The sequence below is a fragment of the Calliopsis andreniformis genome, chromosome 12 (assembly GCF_051401765.1).
Source record: "Calliopsis andreniformis isolate RMS-2024a chromosome 12, iyCalAndr_principal, whole genome shotgun sequence".
NCBI lineage: Eukaryota > Metazoa > Arthropoda > Insecta > Hymenoptera > Andrenidae > Calliopsis > Calliopsis andreniformis.
This window is the reverse complement of record NC_135073.1, coordinates 15,718,944-15,739,389: the sequence shown is the minus strand read 5'-3', so window position 1 is coordinate 15,739,389 and position 20,446 is coordinate 15,718,944. Positions and strand designations below refer to the sequence as shown.

Here is a 20,446-nt window from a genome sequence, read left to right as displayed (position 1 = left end):
TTTTAATCATGGCATTTGTACAATTTATTCTTCAAGTTGCATCTATGAGAAACTAATTGTAATCACTGTGATTTGTAAACATAATGAAATCATGCTCTAATTATTTGATAATGCAACTCGACGATCCATCATTAAGCTTTAATTAAATGTTAATAACTCTTCGAGATATCAGCATTGAATTTTACGGATTAAAACTTTGTTTTTTGCTTCAAGTAGCCTCAAGTTTACCATTTAATATTCTACATGCTACAAGCAAAACTATATGGAACAGTTCACATATTTTCCAACCTAGATTATCTAAATTTTCTCTGACATCATTTCCATATTATTCTACATTCTAGAATGTTTCCCTTTCATAATAGAGTACAGCATTCGCGTTAAGATTTAGGTTAAACAGACGTTCTGGAGAGGATAAAAGAAACAACACCTTGAAAATTACCTGCAAACGACTTTGACAAGGTGAAATTCGCATTATCTGAGCAGCGTTAACACTCAACGATAAGAACATTAAAATCGAAGTGTTTTAAAATCTTTGATGTCTTCCGACAAACGAAATCCCCACTCTATTCTTCAGGATAGTATAAGTGACGTTTACTGGACTAAATTTTCTTTTTTTCCAGGTATTTATCTTGAAAATTGCCGTGTCATTGCTCGTGTATCGCACAGACGTTAAAAAAAGGAGCGAATATTCAACTGACCAAGAAGAGTCCGAAAAAACATCGGACGAGGGTCGACGCTGAAACTGCCCCAAAGTTTATTATTTCAGGTGAAAAAGTTTTCCATTAATGTCTTAAGAGAAAGCGAGAAAAGGAATCAGGAAGTTCCCAAGTAGCTCCAATTACCGAATAAAAATGAAAATCTCATTATACGGACTTCCTCCTCTGCAACGTTTAATAATATCGAAGTTGGCGAAACTTCTTTTTTCCGTCAAAAATTACCTCGTTGCCGGAGTGGAACGCGTGCAATTATCAGCGCCTGAAACTATGCAAAATGCGGACGCAAGAATTCAAGAACAGGAAATCTGCGAAGTTCGTCGATTTTTATTCCAGAGGAACTGTTTATCATCGCCAATCGAGTTTGAATTAAAATTCGCCGATTCCTCCTTGGCAACCGTTGAGATGTTCGCGTAACTACTTCGTTCTTGGAACGAGTTCAAAGAATAAATGAAAAAACTAGCGCAACGATGAGGCGCCTGCTAAACAAAATCCAGCAAGGGTCTGCACATTCTTCTCGATCACGAATGAACTTCTCGCGAGACACGTGTGCAATGTGCAAATAAAGATACCCCATAGGCTGGTCGCGAAATCGATTTCTACACGAACGAAAGGGTGGACTGCGCTTCGCGCGAACGATGCAAAGTGGCGCAAAGCAAGTTTTACTTTCACTGCTACCGTGCATAGTTACTCTGGTAACTACAAGCGTACGAGCATGTTCTGTGCGTCTTTACGCTGTTTTGCGATGGATGAAAGCAGAATGCAGTCCTCCGGTTTATTTTACCCTGGCCAGGTATGCCAGCTACCTGTCTCACTTTTTTCTCTCCTTCATATTTATCTGTGTACGTATTCAGAGAAACGACCGCACTGCTTGTCCACGTTACTAGCGTATGCAAGCGCTAAATAAAACATCCAACGCTGCTGCAAGAGGATTCGCGAGGAGATCGATGGAAAAATTATGTCAATGTCGATTACAGTTTGCAAGACGTGTTAGGAGGTTTATAAGAAACTCAAGTGAGTTTCTGTTTTTATGAGAACTTGAAATTATTCATTTCTTTTCATCGATAGCATAAAATAAAATACTAAAACTGCACCTGAATAGTTAAAGAACCTGAGGAACCCTCTGTTAACTCCCTCAATTTTTTCACCGAATATCTCACTCTTCAATAAACAAACACCACAAACCGCTCAAATCTAAATTAAACCAAGAGATGAATATCCTCGCGCAAATATTCTGATTTCAGATTCGACTACCCTCAAACCAACAGTCAGCGATCTAAAGTCCGTAATTCTCGCTTCGCCCCTTCGTGCACCCGCCCTCATTCAAAGCGCCATCGTCTTTCAATCCGAACACAGACGAAAGACGCAAGAATTCGTTTTGCGTTACTTTCGTCGCGTTCGAATATAAAATTCCTTGGTCGCCAAGAATAAAACGTTCACGACTGCCATATTTCTGTCATTGTAAAATCCATCGACAATTCTTCGCCACTTCTCGTCCTACACCGCGCGATCCTCGCGGACAAGAATCAATTATTGTCCATGCGCCCAGATGGGGAGGGAAGTGGATGTCGAGGGTTGGAGAAACTCGCGAGTCGCGACAGACGACTTTTTCGCGTAGACGTCGGGCCAGACAGCGCGCAAATTTTCTGACAAATCGCGCCGCGGAAACTGTGATTTTAAAATGCAGCTGCTCGCGCCACGTGCGCGGCATAAACGGTGACATTATACGCGACAAGGTGGCAGCGTGTGCCTCTTCATCGGTGCATAAAGTTCGCGGCACATGCGTCTCGTGGAACGAGCGTGTGTCACGCGAGCGAACCGCACGCGCGCAGATACAACAGGATGGAGACTATTGTTCATTGTACCCGGCTACGAGGCTCTCGTAAACGGCCAGGTACGTCAGCCTAAGTGAATCTCTGCAGGTGATTCCGTTCAGGACGAAGGAGCTATAGAGATACAGTGCCCACTTCTGTGCTCAGGAAAAGGCAGCTGCCTTTATATAGACACTTCGCAAGCTGTTAGATATAAACGGACCTGCTAATGCGAAATTAAACGATGAATGCTTTTTGCGAAATTTGTACTCACAGGAGGAGAGCTTCGCAAGTGTAACGCACAACTTTTTACTCTCCAGTGCATGGCTTCGGTCTGACAGACTCAACGATGAGGATATGGTTTTCCATTTTTCCATTTGTCCTAACAGAACTGTATTTATTAATCAAAAATTGATAAAACGGTGGCCCTTTAAGATTTTCCCTAGAAACCATTAGATTACATATTTTTTTTTAAAATATATTTCTTAAAATATTAAAAATTCTTCAAGCACTGCCTCCTAAATTTCCACCTAAACTGTGCACAAATGTCGTTCAAAACTCTAATCTCTGCCATACTCGAAATTTCCCAGGCAATTTCAACTATTACTCTAAGAAGATTCTGAGAGACCGATACAAGAATCGGCCAGATATGAAACTGAAGAAGGCTGCAAAGCGGGAGGCTGTAAAACGATTTCCGAGGGCGTCTCATAGAAACGCTGGCTTTCCCAGGCACCAGTTTTACGCGCGTTTATTTTCTTCGAGAAAAATGGTGGAAACGTGGCGGCGCACAAGACTGTACTCCATAACGGGAACACCGGCCGTTCCCCATTCTCCCTCCCCCGACCTGCCATGAAAATCTACTTCACGATGAAAAGGATTTCAGGGATTTCTTTTTTTCTCCTATCCATGTCGAAAATTAATTTCGCCTGCCATTAAACCCGTGTTCAGGATGAAAGAATGAACAAGAGCGGTTTTTATATCCAGCTGGAGAACGTTCAACCGATTCCCGAGGAAGGCGAAAATGTTTGAAACCGCTTTTCAGAAAGAAACATCGACGATGGAGCAAGAGAGGGAGAAAGGGGGGGTACGCGGTTGAAAAACTCGACCGCGTTGAGCGAAAGCTGGATAACGCGCGTTGCGCTCCGCGGTGCGTGTTCGCGTAGATAAAGCTCAAGCATCGCGCATAATTCGATCAGACGTGCAGCTACTTCCCTGCTTAATTACATACTGCTGCTGCTGCTGCTCCTGCTTCAACCGACGCGATCATGAATTTCAGATTAGACCGTGGCCCCGTCTTCTCGAGAACAGAGTCGACGGTATCGCGTAGACGCGAGGCTTCTTTCGGAGCGAACCGATACGTCGATAATTGAGACCGAACACCGACTACGACAACGGTTAGAATCAGAAAATATAATCGACGTTAAAGGCCCGCGATGAACTGAGGAAAGGGAGGAGGAAAAAGGACCGCTGAATGCTAATACCTCGAGATACAATTGAATTTACAATGAAAACTTGCCGTTCGTTTTGCATTCAAAGCTGTTTAATCGTTTAAACCGAACCTCTGACATCTAGCAGCGCCGAAGGGAAAAAAGGGAAGAGAAAGAGAGTGATACGGATACCGTGGTCGCTACACCGACTACTTTCCGAGGTTAAAGACCCGACAGGTCTCACAGAGAGTTCCCTTCGTTAGTAGAGTCGGTAATAAAGGACGTCTTTTTTGCATTGAAAGCGTTTACTGTTGCCTCAGCTAGTCTTCCTGAAAGTCTGAGACCCACTTACGCGGCGAGACCCTTGAATTCGCTAATTAACGTGGCTGAGTCATGATGTCACTCGTCGCCAGGTATACACACGCTCTTGGAAAGGTCACGTCCAGCATTGTGAAACACTTGACCGACACTGCCTGCCCGCGCATTATTCTTCTCCCAGCTTTTCCACGTTTCACACCCACGCTGGAACGTACTCTGTTGCAGGCGCGCGACCAGGGAAACAGGACCGCGTGGACACTGGCGTGTGCACGATCGTAAACTAAGTGCACACACGGCACAGCGCGAAGAAACTCGAGACACCGTCATATTTCTAGTTCCTCGGGCAGCGAGTGTTTAGACGTTTACCTTAATTCGTTCGTGCTCCACTCCGCGAGAGTTGATACTCTCGGAAAATCATCTAGGCACGTCTCGTGTTTGCCTGGAAAGCTCCGCGCGGTCGTGGAACTTTTCAGACAAAGCGCGAGGGATGAAGCCCCTGTTAAAACTGACGCGTTACTTCGACGTGGATTTATGGACGCGGTGGTTTCGTTTGTTGAATGCTAGAACGATTCCATCTGGCTTATGGAATTTCAGTCGAAGTGGGTTTACCATTGGATAGAGCACAGGGTTTCTTACTTTTAGCGACAGAATTCTATGATTGCGAAGAGTAAGAATTTCGTATAATTTTAGGTTGAAAAGGTGGGTCTAAATATTCCGAAAGATCCCTCAATTTGTATTTTTAGCGGCGAACCATGCCTGTAGCAAATTCAAAAGCAGCGGGTGTGCAAATATCTGGAGGAAAGTTGAGAAAGCCTCGCCAGCCTGCACTGGCCGAAGACTAATTTGAACTTTTCCCCAAAGTTTCCAGTGACAAATTATCCCCGGCGAAAATGGAGTGCTGCTTGAGATTCAACGAGAAATTTTATTGCATTACACTAGGTAAGGCCCTCTTACACGTTCGAAAATGCACGAGGGGGTGGAAAGCGACGGAGGGTGGAGAAACAGTGAAACTGGCGTACTTGTATAGAGGAGTGAAAAATGAAAGGTCTAACGACGACACAGAAACATACTAACGCGGTAAATGAATTTGCAGCAACGTAACAGTCAATAATGTCACGAGCAAACATCGTTACTTTGCAGTGCATTTGTCGTTACGCGACACTTTATGGAAGAGCGCAAACTGTTATACAAATATTTTCGCTTCGAATGAAAATTAATGTTCCCCGTTATGTTTCACTCGTCTTTTTCGACGAGTCGAGCCTCGACATTTAAGCATTCAATATTCCCCCATTTTTAAAGGGGTGCATTCTTGAGAAAATATTTTCAATTTTACGGCAACAAATATTTTCGTATTTGCAGCACGTAGACATTGGATAAGCTACCTATGTTGATCCAGTAGTGACCCTTGTAGAAAAAACGATTATGGGACGAAATAATGTTTAATAAGCAGGTACTATGAAATTCACCAGAATCTAGAAAGTAGTTTAAAAGTTAAATTAATTTTAGTATAAATATGCAAATTCCATATTGTACAACCTACTGGGTTGGCAAAGTGTCAAGTAATTTGTCAGGAACTTTTACCAAGTATCGCAGACATTAGCTATAACATTAATTATACAACTTGTTACACAGAGTTTCATCGCTTTTTTACGTTCGCTGAACGCTCTATGAGACGGTGGTACTTCATTACCGAACACTATTTGGTAACGATACTTGATCTATGAAAAATTAAACCGGTTATTCAATTCTTTTTTCTCTTCCCCTTTTTAAGTATGCTTCCCTATCCTTCAACAACCTCCGCAAACGAAACTTTCAAACCCGTTTCCTCTCTCAAGAAAGAATATAAACCAAGAAACTCGACAGAAACGAATTACGATACTTTTCGCCGGACTAACGCGTGTCTGTTGGATGCTGGCGAAAGTCAAAGCACGAAGCAATCACGGCACTATCAGCAGTTGAGTCAAGTTTCGTACTAACAGTGGCGCCACCGAGTAATTCGACTTCCGCAAATGAGCTGTGCTGCTAACTTGGCCCTGTAGTCTGATAAATTGTCGTCTGATCGAGTGCTTCCCTAAGAGTGCTTGAATACGATTTCGACGGGTTAGTTAATTGTAAGCTGTGATTTTCGAACGCGAAATTAACATCATTAGGCAATGAAAAGTCAGAAAATATCTTCTCTAAACAACTCGATAAAATCCAAAACATCTCCCACTACACTGATCCAAAATTAAAAAAAAAAAAAAAGAAAAGTAAAATGCCTAACTATTCCACTAGATATTCAGGACCTCAACAGGGGGACCTAAGGAGTACTGGAAATGTTCCTCAGACTTCCCAAGGTTCCCCTTGTCACTCACCACCCAGAGGAGGACCACCGTAGGGGTTTCAGCCAGTTAGAATCAGACACTATATCTGCCGAGGTATCTATGAAGATTTCCTCCGCGTAAAAAAAAGAGGAGGGCCCTAAGGGCGAATGGTTCCGGCGTAGGTTGGTCGCAAGGGCGAGTGATCGCGGTAAAATCACTTGGCCGCCGTGGAATGGGGACTGGCCGTGCCGCAGAGCAGTTTTCGGGTTAAAGATCTCGTTGGTGCCGCGGCAAAAAGTCGTGGTGAGTAGTGGATCGATGCCACAGCAGCGACAGCGTGGCTCCAGCCAGCAGACGACGTCGTCCTCCCGTGCCCGCCGCGTATATACGTCCGTACACACCCCCATACCCCTATCCGCCCCATTGCCATTCCCATTCCAACGATCTCCTCATCTCCATCGCCATCTATGTTCATCCCCCTTTCACGTTCCACTCCTTTACCTCCGGGCTCCGAGGGCATCCTCGTCGCGCCCTCCACCCTCGCCCATCGCCTTCTTCCTTCGACCCACACCCCCTGCCACCCCCTCCGCCCCCCCTCATCGTTCGCCCCTGGGCGCTCTAATACGGCTACGAAGCGGCACGGCTGTACTTATGAGAATGTAACCCACATTTCGACCTAACGTTACTTCCGGTTCGCTCCGGGGAAACGTATTGTGAGCCACGCTCAATGGCGTCTCGATATCTGTCACCGTTAATGCCATTAGACAGGGCGCGGGTGGAACACGCGAAGGAAAGTTTTCGATAGAACCGACGCGACGGGGGACCAATAGAATTTCAGGAATTCCTGCCTTTCTGGAAAGGGCTAGTCAAATTACGACGTGGAATACTATTGAAAACGATTCTTGCCTTGTAGATCCGAAAAGAACAGATGTTTGAAACGGTGAACATGTCGCGGTGGAATTCTTGCTTTCGGAGTACCTTGAATTTACGGTACTCAAATCGTAACACGTATTACTGGGGGGAGTTACAAAGGCACCGACCTGGTGTGTAACAGTTTTGCAGTATCGTCGCAGTTCTGTAATCCGATCTGCCTTAGACCGATATCTACGCGGTTGTTCCTTCATTTCGGGGAACGTGAACGTGCTCACTCAGAGTGATGGCTTCGAATACTATCTGAAGTTCCTAGCCGTCTCTGGCTACTCTATTACGTCTATACCGTGTTCCTACAGATGCATTGGGAATAGGAGTACAATCCACATTCCGGAATGTTACATCCAAGTAATGTCGCGAACACGGCTGTCTCATAAGGCGTGTTCAATGTTATCTCGCCTTCGCTCGTGACTGCTCGCGGGGAGAAAGTTACGATGCTGATTAAAGGCAGAAAGTATCGCACGAGGAACGATCTTTAACGTCTACGTCTCGTCGCGGGCGCGATCATTAAAAATTTAGTTCGCTAGCGAATCGCTGCATAGATGAAGCAGGAGAAACATGAGCTTGGGTCATTGTGTTGCAGGGGCCACGAGAAGACCGAGATAAGATATGATTTTTACTACTCAGAGTTCTCCAAGCGCTTGATTCGTCGCTCAAGGATATAATTGTGCAAAGATAATGCTTTATGTATGGATGTATAAGAAGTGTGGTTCGTGGAGAATATTCAATATCTTCGTGTTTAAATTATTTTCGTCTTTAACTATGACAAAAATTTGTGTAAGAAATTGTACCAAATTATATATCCTTTGCTATTCTGTTACTCTGAGACTATTAACAAACCTAAATAATTGATATTATAAGCTTAAAACGATAAAAAAAAGTTCTTAAGTAACAGAATTTTAACTCCACGAAACTTTACCTACTGGCAGTGTCTTCAAGGAACAGTCTTGTTTATCACAGAGCTGCGATTACAATATTGGAAAAATCTGGCGCAACATACGACTTGCAACGTCTGCACGAATAAAACGACTGGGAAAGGGGAATGACTCCGACAATATATCCGCAATCCATTTCTTAAATCTATGCGATTTGTTCCACGAAAGAATACAACCTAATAGCGAGAGCATTTATCGAAGAATGCAGCTCGTTCCAAGGATCTCTCGGTTTCTATCCGTCCCATTCACATTTCTGGCCTTCCCTTCAGCCGCTTTGTAGCCAACCCCCTCGTCAACCGCCCCTGCGTAATGCGGTCATAGTACGTGCTAGGAAGTATTCCACGAGAGAAAAATGTAACCCACATTCTGGCAGAATGTTATTTCAGAGTCGCTCGATAACGACCCACTGGGAAGGGAGATGAAGTTCGAACGTTCTAAACGTGTAATGCGAAGAAAATGCTCGCTGAATGTGTAACGAGCCATAATTTAACGAATGAAAAAAACTGTATCACGACCTGAAATATGCCGTGAAATAAGTCATACCAAAAGAAGAACCGATTTTTTTTAGTTCAGAGACTCGTATCTAATCCCAAAAGTTCAGAGTGGGTATCATACTTTACACGAAATGTTCTATATTATGAATATCATAGATTACAGCAGTGTAAAATGAAGTTTTAACTGTGGTTTTAACAGATGAACGGCAAAAACCTCTAACGCTACTTCAATTACAGAAATCGTGCTAGCGAGCGCAGTCGTTAACACCAATTACCATTCGTACGACCGTAAGCCACGTATGAGAAGCGATTTAAATCCTATTTAGTACCTAATTTTCCGTTAATAGTACGAAACGACTGCTAACGTTCCAGTGGAACATAATCCAGGATGTAAGACACAGAAGAAACTGTGAGAGCAGAGTCTCTTGCCCCTGACTGCTTCATAAATATACATGTCCCCTTTCTGTTAAGGTATCTTTCTACAGGCCTGCTAGATGCAAAGAGTTTCTTCAGCGTAATAATAATTTTTTTTTGTTCTTCTCTAGCTCTTCGCTTGCAGGTGTCCTAACGCGGGAGCGAAACTGGTGGAGTTTGTAATTAATTTTCACGGGCCAGCAACGTGATATCAACCCTCCTAACAGGAGTGTTCTCTGTTAATCTCCGTGACGAGAGAGAAATTTTGACCTTCGTGGTTATCACGTCAACCCGTAGCCCGAGTCTTTGTTCCTTCGCTTTATTACCGACAACTTAACGCGTACCGCAAAGACTTTTCGAGTTACCTTCGCGAGAAATTTACGACCACCGACGAGAATCTCGCTTCTAATCCTTCGATTCACCGAGGATTCGTTAAAGAGAAATAATATCTTAAATATCCACTCGCGATGACTTTATGACAAAGGATGTGATTTAATCGTGTCTAAACTAGAAGCAAAAGAGGATCTCGTTGAAATGGAACGCAATCTATGAATTGGAAAGCTGATTCATTGGACTTTATTTTAATTTTGGAAGAACATTAATAATAAGTGCATTATGATTATCGAATTTCTGGTTTATAGAATTTGTGAACCGGTTTAAAAATAGGGAAGACTTGCATAACAAGGTAATAAAAAATTTTGTTACGACGGAGCATAATGGAATTTCGGTAACCTATTCTCAGATGCTCTTTACTAATATTATTAAAAACACTACGAAAACACATTTAGGGGATTGTTAAAATAAATATTGAAGAAGTCTGTGCATTTCATTCTGCAGTATCCTTCATACAGAATTAAAAATAACATGTCAGCTTCGTTAAAAATTTTACAGAATGATAACGAAAACATTCCCTGCGAATGTTATTTAATCAAACAGTGCCATATAACAAAACGAGAATCGTTAAAAAATTACATTTCTAGAATTACGACATTTTAGCTGAGATCACTGTGAATAGTATGGTTTTTAAAAAATGAACAACCACTAATCCTTCATATCCTTTCATGCATCGTCTATTCAATTAAACGGACAGTCTTTTAAACGAAGAGGTTGTAAGCTTGAATTCAATAAGACGGAGATACAAAATAGATTCCTTTATCGACAACATTTCCGTCCCAAATAATGAATGGAGGATAAAGATTTAAAGAAGACTGCGGAGGAAGGAGGACGAACAGCAAATAGAAATCCTACGATAATCTTAGCATGTTCTAGTTCGCTGACGTTATCTAGCCGGATCGCTATTTCGCACCTCGCGCTCGGATAATTTATTATTGCAGCGCCGTTGCATGTGTTATCGATCGACGGTGGGCGCTTTTAACGTTTCGGCCCGAAGAAAGGGCAAGCTTGTTTCCCCGATTCGAGACCGTCCTCGCAGTTCCTTTCAACGAATCTTTTGACTATTCCTCGCGTTTCATTTCAATTTTTTTCGTCTCCTTTCACACCCGTACATTCTAATTTTTTTGCAGGAAAAAACGGTACATTCCTTCTTCCTCATATTACAGACTTTTAAAACGAACTGCTAATGGATTGTACAAAATCTTGCGAATTAGAATGAATCATCAGAATCTTCGTCCTGGTCCCCTGAGTCTACCTTTATCAATTTTTTGCGCAATATGAAAAAAATATTTAAAAATTGCCCGTTTGAACCTGATTACGAATCTTTTCTTTTGAAAAGCATTAATTCAATTTACCATACTCAGAATGAAAAGAGAGGATATAGATTATACGATTGCAGAGGAAAAAGGAAGCGATCCGTGATACAACACGATTTCTTGAATTCAATGCGTCGTTCGACAAGTATCTGTGACAGATATTCGGTTTCTGTGCTTTTTAACTTTTTAGCTGTGGGATTGAAAGAATCGTCGATGGTTTTTCCTTGCTTTCTCTGCGCTCTGTGGCCCCTTTTTTCCAAAATGCGAAAATAAGCGGGCGAATGGTCGAAAAGAGGAGAGAGCATTGTTGAATGAGTACATACGACTCCGCGAGCAGATCAGAGGAGCTCACGTTCATTAAAATATTCATGTAAAAGAACTCTAGGCATTTGTGCCTTTGATTGCGACGAAATAGAACGGCGAAATGATTTAACGCTTTCACGTACGCGGTAGAGTAGCGGCACGAATGAAAAAGAACAGTGGAATGAGAAAAGGGAAAGAAGCAAAAGTGCTCCGCAATGGTAATAGAGAGAAACGGGGCTCGCGTTCGTGTAAAACCGCGACGACTAAAGGGATGCAATGCCCGTTCCGCGAAAATTGTAGGGTAATGGGTAAAGCTTTAGGAATGGGATAAAAGATTAACCCTCCTTTTGCGTGTACGTGTAAAGAGGACAAGCCTTTCTATTTGCAACAGGAAACAAAAGTTTATCGTGATCGAATCTACTTAAGACCTTATATAATCAAACTTCATACATTTTTTCAGATACCTACAGTGATTGCAAGCGATAAGAGAACAAAAGTTAGGCTACATCTGAATCGAATTTTCAGTATTAAAAATTCTAAAAATTTCAGACGAACTATTCTCTCATTGAATACGAACCCTCGGTTTGTAAAGGAGGAAACAGCAAATTTCGAGGCATAAGATAAAGGGTTTGTCCACTTTGTCAACTTTCTCCATCGAAGAGGACTCGTATCGTCAGACATCGAGTACGATCGGTACCAAACAGCGCCATCCCCGATCCGTTTCATCTGTTTTCGCCCCCACGATTGTACTCGCACAACAATACAGGAATCACTGTCGTCTGCAGCGGTAAGACGAGAACGCACGAAGGGGCTCCTCGATTAGAACAAAATCGAATACGCAACCCTTCGCAACCGCGTCAAAGGGTAAGTACCATTGTTGAGCTTCGACAGGGTGCTTCCTCGAGCTTTGCCAAAGTCGGATATAACGACAGGAGTGTCAAAATTCGAAGCATCTGAACAATGAGAGCATAGCGGTACAATGAGGAAAAGAGGGTACGTACACCTTTGTGTGAAATACCTTAATATCATGAATTTCTACTGACGAACGAAGAACGTTCAATATAATTGAGTTAAAAGCTAAAATTAAAAAATGTATATGTATATACTAAAAGTAGGCTGTAATATTTTTGATTACAAATATTTAACTTCAAATGTTTATGTAAAATCCTTTAACTAATATTTTCTGTCTCTATTCGTTCTAGCAATGAAATTTTCCAAAAAATATATATTCTGTTTATTTACCTTAATAATTTCACAGAAATGATCCAAGTTCCCACCTAAACAGAAAGTGAAACACGTGCTGCCTTGCAGCGGCAAGGAACTTAAACACTCTGTCAAGCAAAGTAGTGAACTACAGAGAAGGTAAACGAATCGAAACACTACCGACGAGATGTAGAATAGACGTGTTGTTTCATAGGATGTCACAATGATCTGCGATACCGACTTCATAAAACATAGCTGATTATTTTACACCCTCTGCGTTTACAGCCAATAACTTTGGACACTAGGCTAGTCGAAGGTCCAGTCCAAGGTCCAGTTCAAGAACTAGACCGCACTCGCCTTCGGAACCACCAGCGGGGGCTGAACCTGGCGATCATGCGGAGAGACTCCCTGGACCACCTCACTGAGGTGATCTGGTCCAGGGTGATCATTCTTGGGGTGGTTATCCTTGGGGTGGTTATCCTTGGGGTGGTTATCCTTGGGGTGGTTATCCTTGGGGTGGTTATCCTTGGGGTGGTCATCCTTGGGGTGGTCATCCTTGAGGTGGTCATCCTTGAGGTAGTCATTCTTAAGGTGGTCATCCTTGGGGTGGTCATCCTGCAGGGGTATTTATACCTCTCGAAGAAGATGGAGAACCAATGAAATAAGTTCTCGAGTAGTGGAACTTGCAAAATTAATCGAACGAAAAATAATTTGCGACAAATTAATATTTTGCATAAAATAATCATGACAGCAACAATTTCTGGTACACATACTGTTAATAACAATCATCTACAATGAGTTGTACAAATTATTAATACTTATAATTTTTAGTTAACGATATTTAAAGGGATTTAAACCATGTACTCTTATTCAGGAGGAGTTTATACTGAACTTTATGCCAAATTTTGTATTAGATCGGAGTGTTTTATAAAATTTGTTTAGTAATATAACTGGGAACAGAACTGAAAAAAATATAGCTCACATCTCCTGCAAGGTGGAAAATTATTTTCATTATTTTCCTACAGTTCAAACATGGAAAACAGGAACTACATATATATAAACTAACTAATCCCTACAGGAAGTAATCAATACTCTATATGTATAGTAGCTCAAAGTTACGGTTTCAAAATGTATTTCAATGAACACTGTCAATTGACTCTCTCATGTGGATTCATATAATATTCATTTCTATTGGATGTTAGTCTTTTTCTTTTGTTCAAAATCATCTATATTAAGTTATTTCCAGCTGAATATTTAAAAAATGGAATATTAGAATAAATATTCTTCATCTGTAATCGAGTTTACTATACGTATTCGTAGGTTTGCCGTCAGATGGCTATTCCTGTTCCCTGTTGCATACGTCAGTGAACATACGCGTGGCGTCAAGCACTTGTGCAAGTTGGAAATGACTCGAATCTATATTTAATTACTAGCCTTTTGAAAGTTACACCATGCATTGTAATTAAAATTTGTGTGACTGACGGCAATCCTAATGAAGTAAAACAAAAGTATAAAAATCTAATGCCTGTAGAGTCTAAAAATGATGCACTTACAGCATGACATTGCCTGTTGCATTTTAGTTTTATTTATTTTAAGTTTTGCCAAAGCGGATTTCCAAAACTACATAAATCTCCAGGTAAATGAAGATATGGAATGCATAATTAAAAATTGATTAATACAAAAATGGGAGAGCTTAAGATTGCTCTATGAAATTTATAGAAATAACTGACAGAAAATATAAATTAATTGAGGAATTTTGGAGTATTTTACATTTCTTAACGTATTAACATTTTATTCAATTTTACAACCTTTGATGTGATAAAGAATGTATATATATATATATTAGATGTTAATGTATAGAATAATGTTTAGAACCTACTGCTTTTTTGTTATTACAGCATAGAGCATTACATTTACCTGAGAAGAAATTTGGCTTTAGCGAGTACTCAGAAGACACTGATAATGATGAAAAGGATAAAGGACCTTTGACACAGTGGAATGAAATACCTGTTTTGTATCCTAATGGACGTGTACCAAAAATTACAACAGATTCTGAAGTGCATACCTCAGATGCTTTTGATAAAAGTAAGTGAAATTATCATACTTCATAAAGAATTACTAAGACGTATTAATCCATTTTTTAACACAGATATAGTATGGGATTCTCATTGGGCTCAAAATTTGAAGTTTGGTCAGATATCAGCAGTTTCTATAGATCCAAATGGCAACATTGCTATATTTCATAGAGGATCACGAATCTGGGGCATTTCAACATTTGAAAACAATAGATTTGATCCAAATAAAGGACCAATTCAGGAAAACACTATAATACTCCTAGATAAATTTGGCAAGAAGCTATTTGAATGGGGTAAAGATATGTTCTATTTGCCACATGGTTTAACCATAGATTCAAATGGAAATTACTGGATTACTGATGTAGCTATGCATCAGGTATTTAAATTTGATGCCAAAGATATAGCACTTATGAGGGATGCACAAAAATTGGAGAAGAGAGACAATAATGGAGAAGCAACATTTTCTGATAATCATAACTTTAATAATTTGTTTGAAAATCATGTACCTAAGCCGTCATTGATTTTGGGAGAAGCTTTTGAACCTGGCAACGATGACAGGCGATTTTGTAAACCTACAGCAGTTGCTGTACAACCTAATGGCGACTTTTTTGTCAGTGATGGTTATTGCAACTCTAGAATTATTAAATATAATCAGAAAGGAGAAAAAATTCTTCAGTGGGGCCGACATTGGGGAAGTGGAGGAGGTATATTTGCACCCATTATATATTCATTGAAAAAATAATGATTTAAATGAAAATATATCACTATCAATATATTTTTGTTGTAGGAAATGCATACATGAGGGCACCTCCACCATATGCATTTTTAATACCCCATGCTTTAGCTCTTGCTAATGAATATAACTTAATTTTTGTTGCTGATAGAGAAAATGGTAGAATTGTATCTTTCTTTGCACAGAATGGAACATTCCATAAAGAATATAAGCATCCTATAATTGGTACAAAGATTTACAGCGTAGCATATGCTAAGGATAGACTCTATTTAATCAATGGACCTGATCCGAATCCAAATTACAATGCACATATACGAGGATTTGTCCTAGATGTTAATGCTGGTAATATATTATCTCAGTTTAGACCAGAACATGATATGGACAGGCCACATGATATAGCCGTTACTGAAAATGGATCTGAAATATATGTAGTGGAATTAAACAAATATACTATCTACAAATTTACTCAACGTAAGATATCATGATTTGCTTCCATAGAAACGTACAGTTACCACGTTTTATTAATAAAAAAGAAGAGAAATAAAATGTATTCCTATACTCTTCTTGCAGATATAAATACAACAATACAAATAGGAAACTCAATAGTGCACTCAAACTCTCATCATGAGCCTGCACCTCTAAGGGACAATGATTCTAATGATCCTTCAACTGGAGGTACTACAACAGCAACATTAGTCTTATCCCTTGTTACAGCAGCAGTCATTTTTATTGCCCTCTGTGTAGCAATTGCTGCAGTTGTAGCAAGATGTCAAAAAAGAGGTAGATTGTTTCAGTATGATGAATCTGATGTCGAATTCTCAAAACTAGTCGAATAAGAATATATTCATTTGACTAATTTTGGGTTGTTAAGTAATAGCTGTGCACGCATGTTGATTAGTTTAGTTCAAATTCAAGCGTTCAGTAGTGATTTTGTCAAATGTAGTCAATTCTATTGAAGTGTGACATGTTATGTAGTAAAGTATAACTTCCTAAATAGCTTATAATGAAAGGAAGGATAAATCAGTCAGAGATCCAAAATTTTTTTAATCTGCTACTTTGTTCTTAGCTTTTTTAAAGATTGTTAACCTCTATGCTGCAGAAAGTTTGACAAGCTTTTGTACTGGCTTTGCACGGATTTGATGCATCATAATGCGAAAGATATTGTTCTCTATACTGTTTTTATAAAAAGATTTTAAATACTGGGCCAGTACAAGAAGGCTATATATAAATATGCATTTAGTATAATGGCAAGGCTAAGTACTATTTTCATTTTCATTTTCATTTTCATTTTCACAAATGCTATAGAGATTACTGCTGTGCCGTAAGATTAATATCCTTCCTATTCTACGTGGAAACTTTTTGACTTCTCTATGGAAATTAAACGAACCCTTTTGACAAATTACGGCTACATCTTTAATTTCTCTGTTAAGCTGACATTGCAGCTGCTACGCATAATTTCCATTTAATTAGTAGAATATTTAATAATTTATGTACTTATTCTGTAAATATGGTTTACAACTCCCTGTGATCGCACAAGTGTAAAAATATTTTTTATTTATGGTTTTTATTATTCAACTTTGTACTATATAGAAAATCAAACGCGCTTCGTAACTTAGAATCGGATCTTCCTTAAAATTGTTTAATGAATTTTTCGCGTATACTCAGTTCGTAATGTCACATTTTTTCTGTTCTACCTCTTGTATATGATTAGTTATTTATTTTAGATGTCCATATCTTGTAAAAGAAAATATACGTGTTTTCATTTCAACCATGTTTTCGGTTATTGCCCTTGCATATTATCCTATTTAACTTTGCTAACTCGCAACAGCAATCACACGTAAGTATCATAAATAGCAATAATAGTGCACGACGCTTAAAAAGTACGTTTTAGCGACGGTAGCGACTAATACTGACGCCATTTTTATTTTATCGCCACGATTGCAGATCGTGAACAAAGATGGTGATAAACGATAGAAAGAGAAAAGACGCCATTACTGAGCGAGTACGAGTGAATCGAAACGTACCATTTTCTCTACCAGGCTTTTCTAATTCCGTTTATTTTTACAAACAGGATGTTTATTAATAATGCCGAAAAGAATGCGATGGGAAACCGAGAGGCGGGAAAACTTTAAGCTGTCGAGCCTTCTGGAAGGCAGAAGGGGCAAAAGCTTCAAGATATTGGAGAAACGACCGAATCCGCGAGACTTTAGTAAACTGAACACGGAACCCGAAACATCGGAGGACGAACACCCAGAGAATAGTTTGACGAGAGTCATTTAACGCACCGATCGGATATTGTTAATTAATTAAAACGTATTTATTAAATAACTCACCTCGAACTCCGAACACCTTGATTGCTTTTGGGGCTCAAACCGACGATTCCTCGATTCAGATTTAAATCCAAGACGCCATGACGATGACTCCGCAGCCGTTCGAATTTCGAGGTTCGCCGATTAAACGTTTCCTGATCGTTGCCTTCTGTCGCAAATACACCCACATACTACTCATTAAGTCTAGTTTACATAATTATATTATTTCGAGAGAATCAATAGAATCTTACCAATTTATATTGCTTGAAACGAAGAGCCGATCTCACCAGTACCGATTCCATTGCTAACTGCTACGAATTCGCGCCTCCGTGCGCGCACCGAGTCTAGCCGACGATAGCCGAAAGTACTCGAGCGGGAATATTTGAAACTGCTGTCGCGTCAATTGCGCGCTCGAATTTAAATGATTCGATTTTTAATGAAATATGTATTTACTACTATTGTACGTTTTAAATGATAACTAAATCTGAGAAAATATTCAAATGTTTCCCTTATATTTGAGAGACGATATATACATATACTATAATACGATATACGACATATATGTGTACTTTAAAATAATACTTCAAGTTGACGCGCGTTTCTCGTTATTCGATTAATCAAGTATTGAATTGTACAGACGTGGAGGGTCTTTTCAATAATAGTTAATATTTTTGGGATACTGCCGATCATTTTTTACTTATTTATGGGTTTAATGAGAAAAGACCAAGAGAATAATTATGTTGTATTTGCAGAATGAAATTACTTTATTACTGAAAAGTTCAAGTCAATAATTAAAGTGTAAAAATTACAAAGTTTCATGTTTGTTGAAAACATTAAGACTATGAAATGGATATACCGTATATGTGTTAGAAATTTTAAAGAACTAATTTTAAGGATACTTGTCTCAGAATATTATAACTTACCTGATAATAATGGCCTTGCAAACGATACTTGAAAAGTGACCAAACTTGTGCTGTACGTACTATCTGTCAATATCTGTTTACAAATTGTATTGCATAACTATATATTGTAAAACATTGACATATCCCTTTAAAAAATTAAAAGAAAAAGTATTATAAAATTTATATTTCACATTGAATGTAATCGAGTTCTTATTGTTATGCATTTACTTCGCTCAGAGCTTTAAACATCAGTATTCAAGCAGTATTTTCCTAGTACCTGAAGATTAATTTTTCAACTTGAATTGTATTCAATTCCACGATGTATATATCTGTAATTTTTGTCTTCTACATCGATTTTACTTTCTACTTTACTTTTAGCTTTCCAACCGAGTTTTTTGTAATTTAATTTATAAGTTAGAATATTTGACGAACTATGTCTGTTAATATTCTCCGAATATTTTTACGTGTTATGCCACAAATGATGTATTCGCGAACATGGAAATGTATATTTTCAATAAAAATGAGTGTTTGTACTACCATAAACATTCGACCGGTGGTTCTCATAAAACGTTGCTCGCGAAGATTGACTTTTTGATAATGATTTATTTTACACACTTAGTTGTCCTCTATACACAACTATACAACGATAAAAATTAAAATTCTTCTATTTATCACTAATTAAGGTCGTCGACGATAATGATCGATGTTAAAGATGCGATAAAGTCAGTCCATTCTTTCGTGACACGTTGTATCAAGTATTCGCGAACCGACTAAAAAGGGACCCGCTAAACGCCAAATATATTGCGAAATGTTCACGCAAATCAATTCAACCGCTATCAAGCACGACACTTTCAGTAGATTCGATTCGTGAAACAATATTTCATATCCACGCATTTCAGTGAGAAATAAATATCATTACCTTTCATATATTCCGCAAGAAACATGACGCAATTTTCGACGGACACTTGTGTCATTGCTAACAGTGCTCGATCTTATTTAAATACATGTATAAAAACGTGCAAGTCGGATAGCGTAGAAAATATTGCGCAGGAATTATGATAGAGGAGAAAGAACAAAGCCGTGAAACAAGAAGAACGATCGAAGTTAGCTCGAGTATAAATTATTTCATCCCGAACAGAAAATCGCACCAGCAGGATGAAACTCTGAGGAAAGAGCATCGTCACCTCGCGGCTATGTATACATATATATTTGTTTTTTGTACATTAAAAATCGTATACGTTTCGTAGTAATACACTGACAACTGTATATCCGTTAATTTCATATTTTATCGCTAACCTTTTACCTAAGACTACCGTAAATTCGTAACTAGAATAATTCGACCGTCGTCGTCGTTCGCGATCACTATATATTGTATACCGCGCATTTCTTCTTTTCAGCTTCTTGTAATATCGTGTACACGGTTCATCGCTGTCTGGAGGAAAAAGAGGGGTACAGCGGGACCGAAAATATCACAATGTCCAAGTATACTCGTTCGTTCGTAATGGGAATATCGTGTTCGTAATGGGAATATCGTGTTCGCTTACGATTATTCAATTATTCATTAATAATTAGACGTATACTCTATTTACAAAACTTACGCCTCGGTGTACAACAACGGAACAATCTATATGCATAGCATTCTAGGGGAGCGTTACTTAGGAATGCAATGTACGAAGGTGCTAACTCGCATTTTAATTACACAAAGTACTCCTCTTTTCATGCAAAAAATCAACCAAAGTCTGGTATCCTCAAAGCGGTCTTCTTTGTTAATGCATGTCTTTCCTCTTCTCTTTCGGAAGGGTTTATTTAATTTTACCGCTTCAAGGGTTGATTCTATCCATATTTCAAAGCTGAACGAAAAAAGACT

The 20,446-nt window shown here is 39.3% G+C and overlaps 2 protein-coding genes across 3 annotated transcripts in view; one reads left to right on the top strand and one right to left on the bottom strand.

The window, feature by feature from the left end:
- The window catches only part of Nolo (ADAMTS-like no long nerve cord), a 186,870-nt gene extending 169,133 nt beyond the window's left edge, over nt 1–17,737 (bottom strand). Inside the window, exon 1 of the mRNA XM_076389053.1 lies at nt 17,702–17,737. The gene's annotated coding sequence lies outside the window, so the exon portion shown is untranslated. The remainder of the gene's footprint in view (nt 1–17,701) is intronic.
- On the top strand, nt 13,930–17,651 carry LOC143185797 (peptidyl-alpha-hydroxyglycine alpha-amidating lyase 1). Of its 2 annotated transcripts, none has more exons than XM_076389055.1 (6): nt 13,930–14,196; nt 14,459–14,645; nt 14,710–15,339; nt 15,423–15,839; nt 15,939–16,043; nt 17,440–17,651. In XM_076389055.1, exons 1-6 carry the CDS (start codon nt 14,101–14,103, stop codon nt 17,646–17,648), a joined length of 1,644 nt encoding a protein of 547 aa, XP_076245170.1. In that variant the 5' UTR covers nt 13,930–14,100; the 3' UTR covers nt 17,649–17,651. The 2 variants fall into 2 exon arrangements, with proteins under 2 accessions (XP_076245170.1, XP_076245169.1); XM_076389054.1 differs by having other exon boundaries at nt 15,939–16,148.
- Nucleotides 17,738–20,446: the final 2,709 nt, after the last annotated feature.

Excerpts from the sequence above, each read along its gene's own strand:
- LOC143185797 (XM_076389054.1), top strand. The coding sequence starts at position 14,101 with ATGATGCACTTACAGCATGACATTGCCTGTTGCATTTTAGTTTTATTT. Across the intron at positions 15,340-15,422 it reads ACATTGGGGAAGTGGAGGAG|GAAATGCATACATGAGGGCA; the intron begins GTATATTTGCAC and ends TTTTTGTTGTAG. Across the intron at positions 15,840-15,938 it reads TATCTACAAATTTACTCAAC|ATATAAATACAACAATACAA; the intron begins GTAAGATATCAT and ends CTCTTCTTGCAG.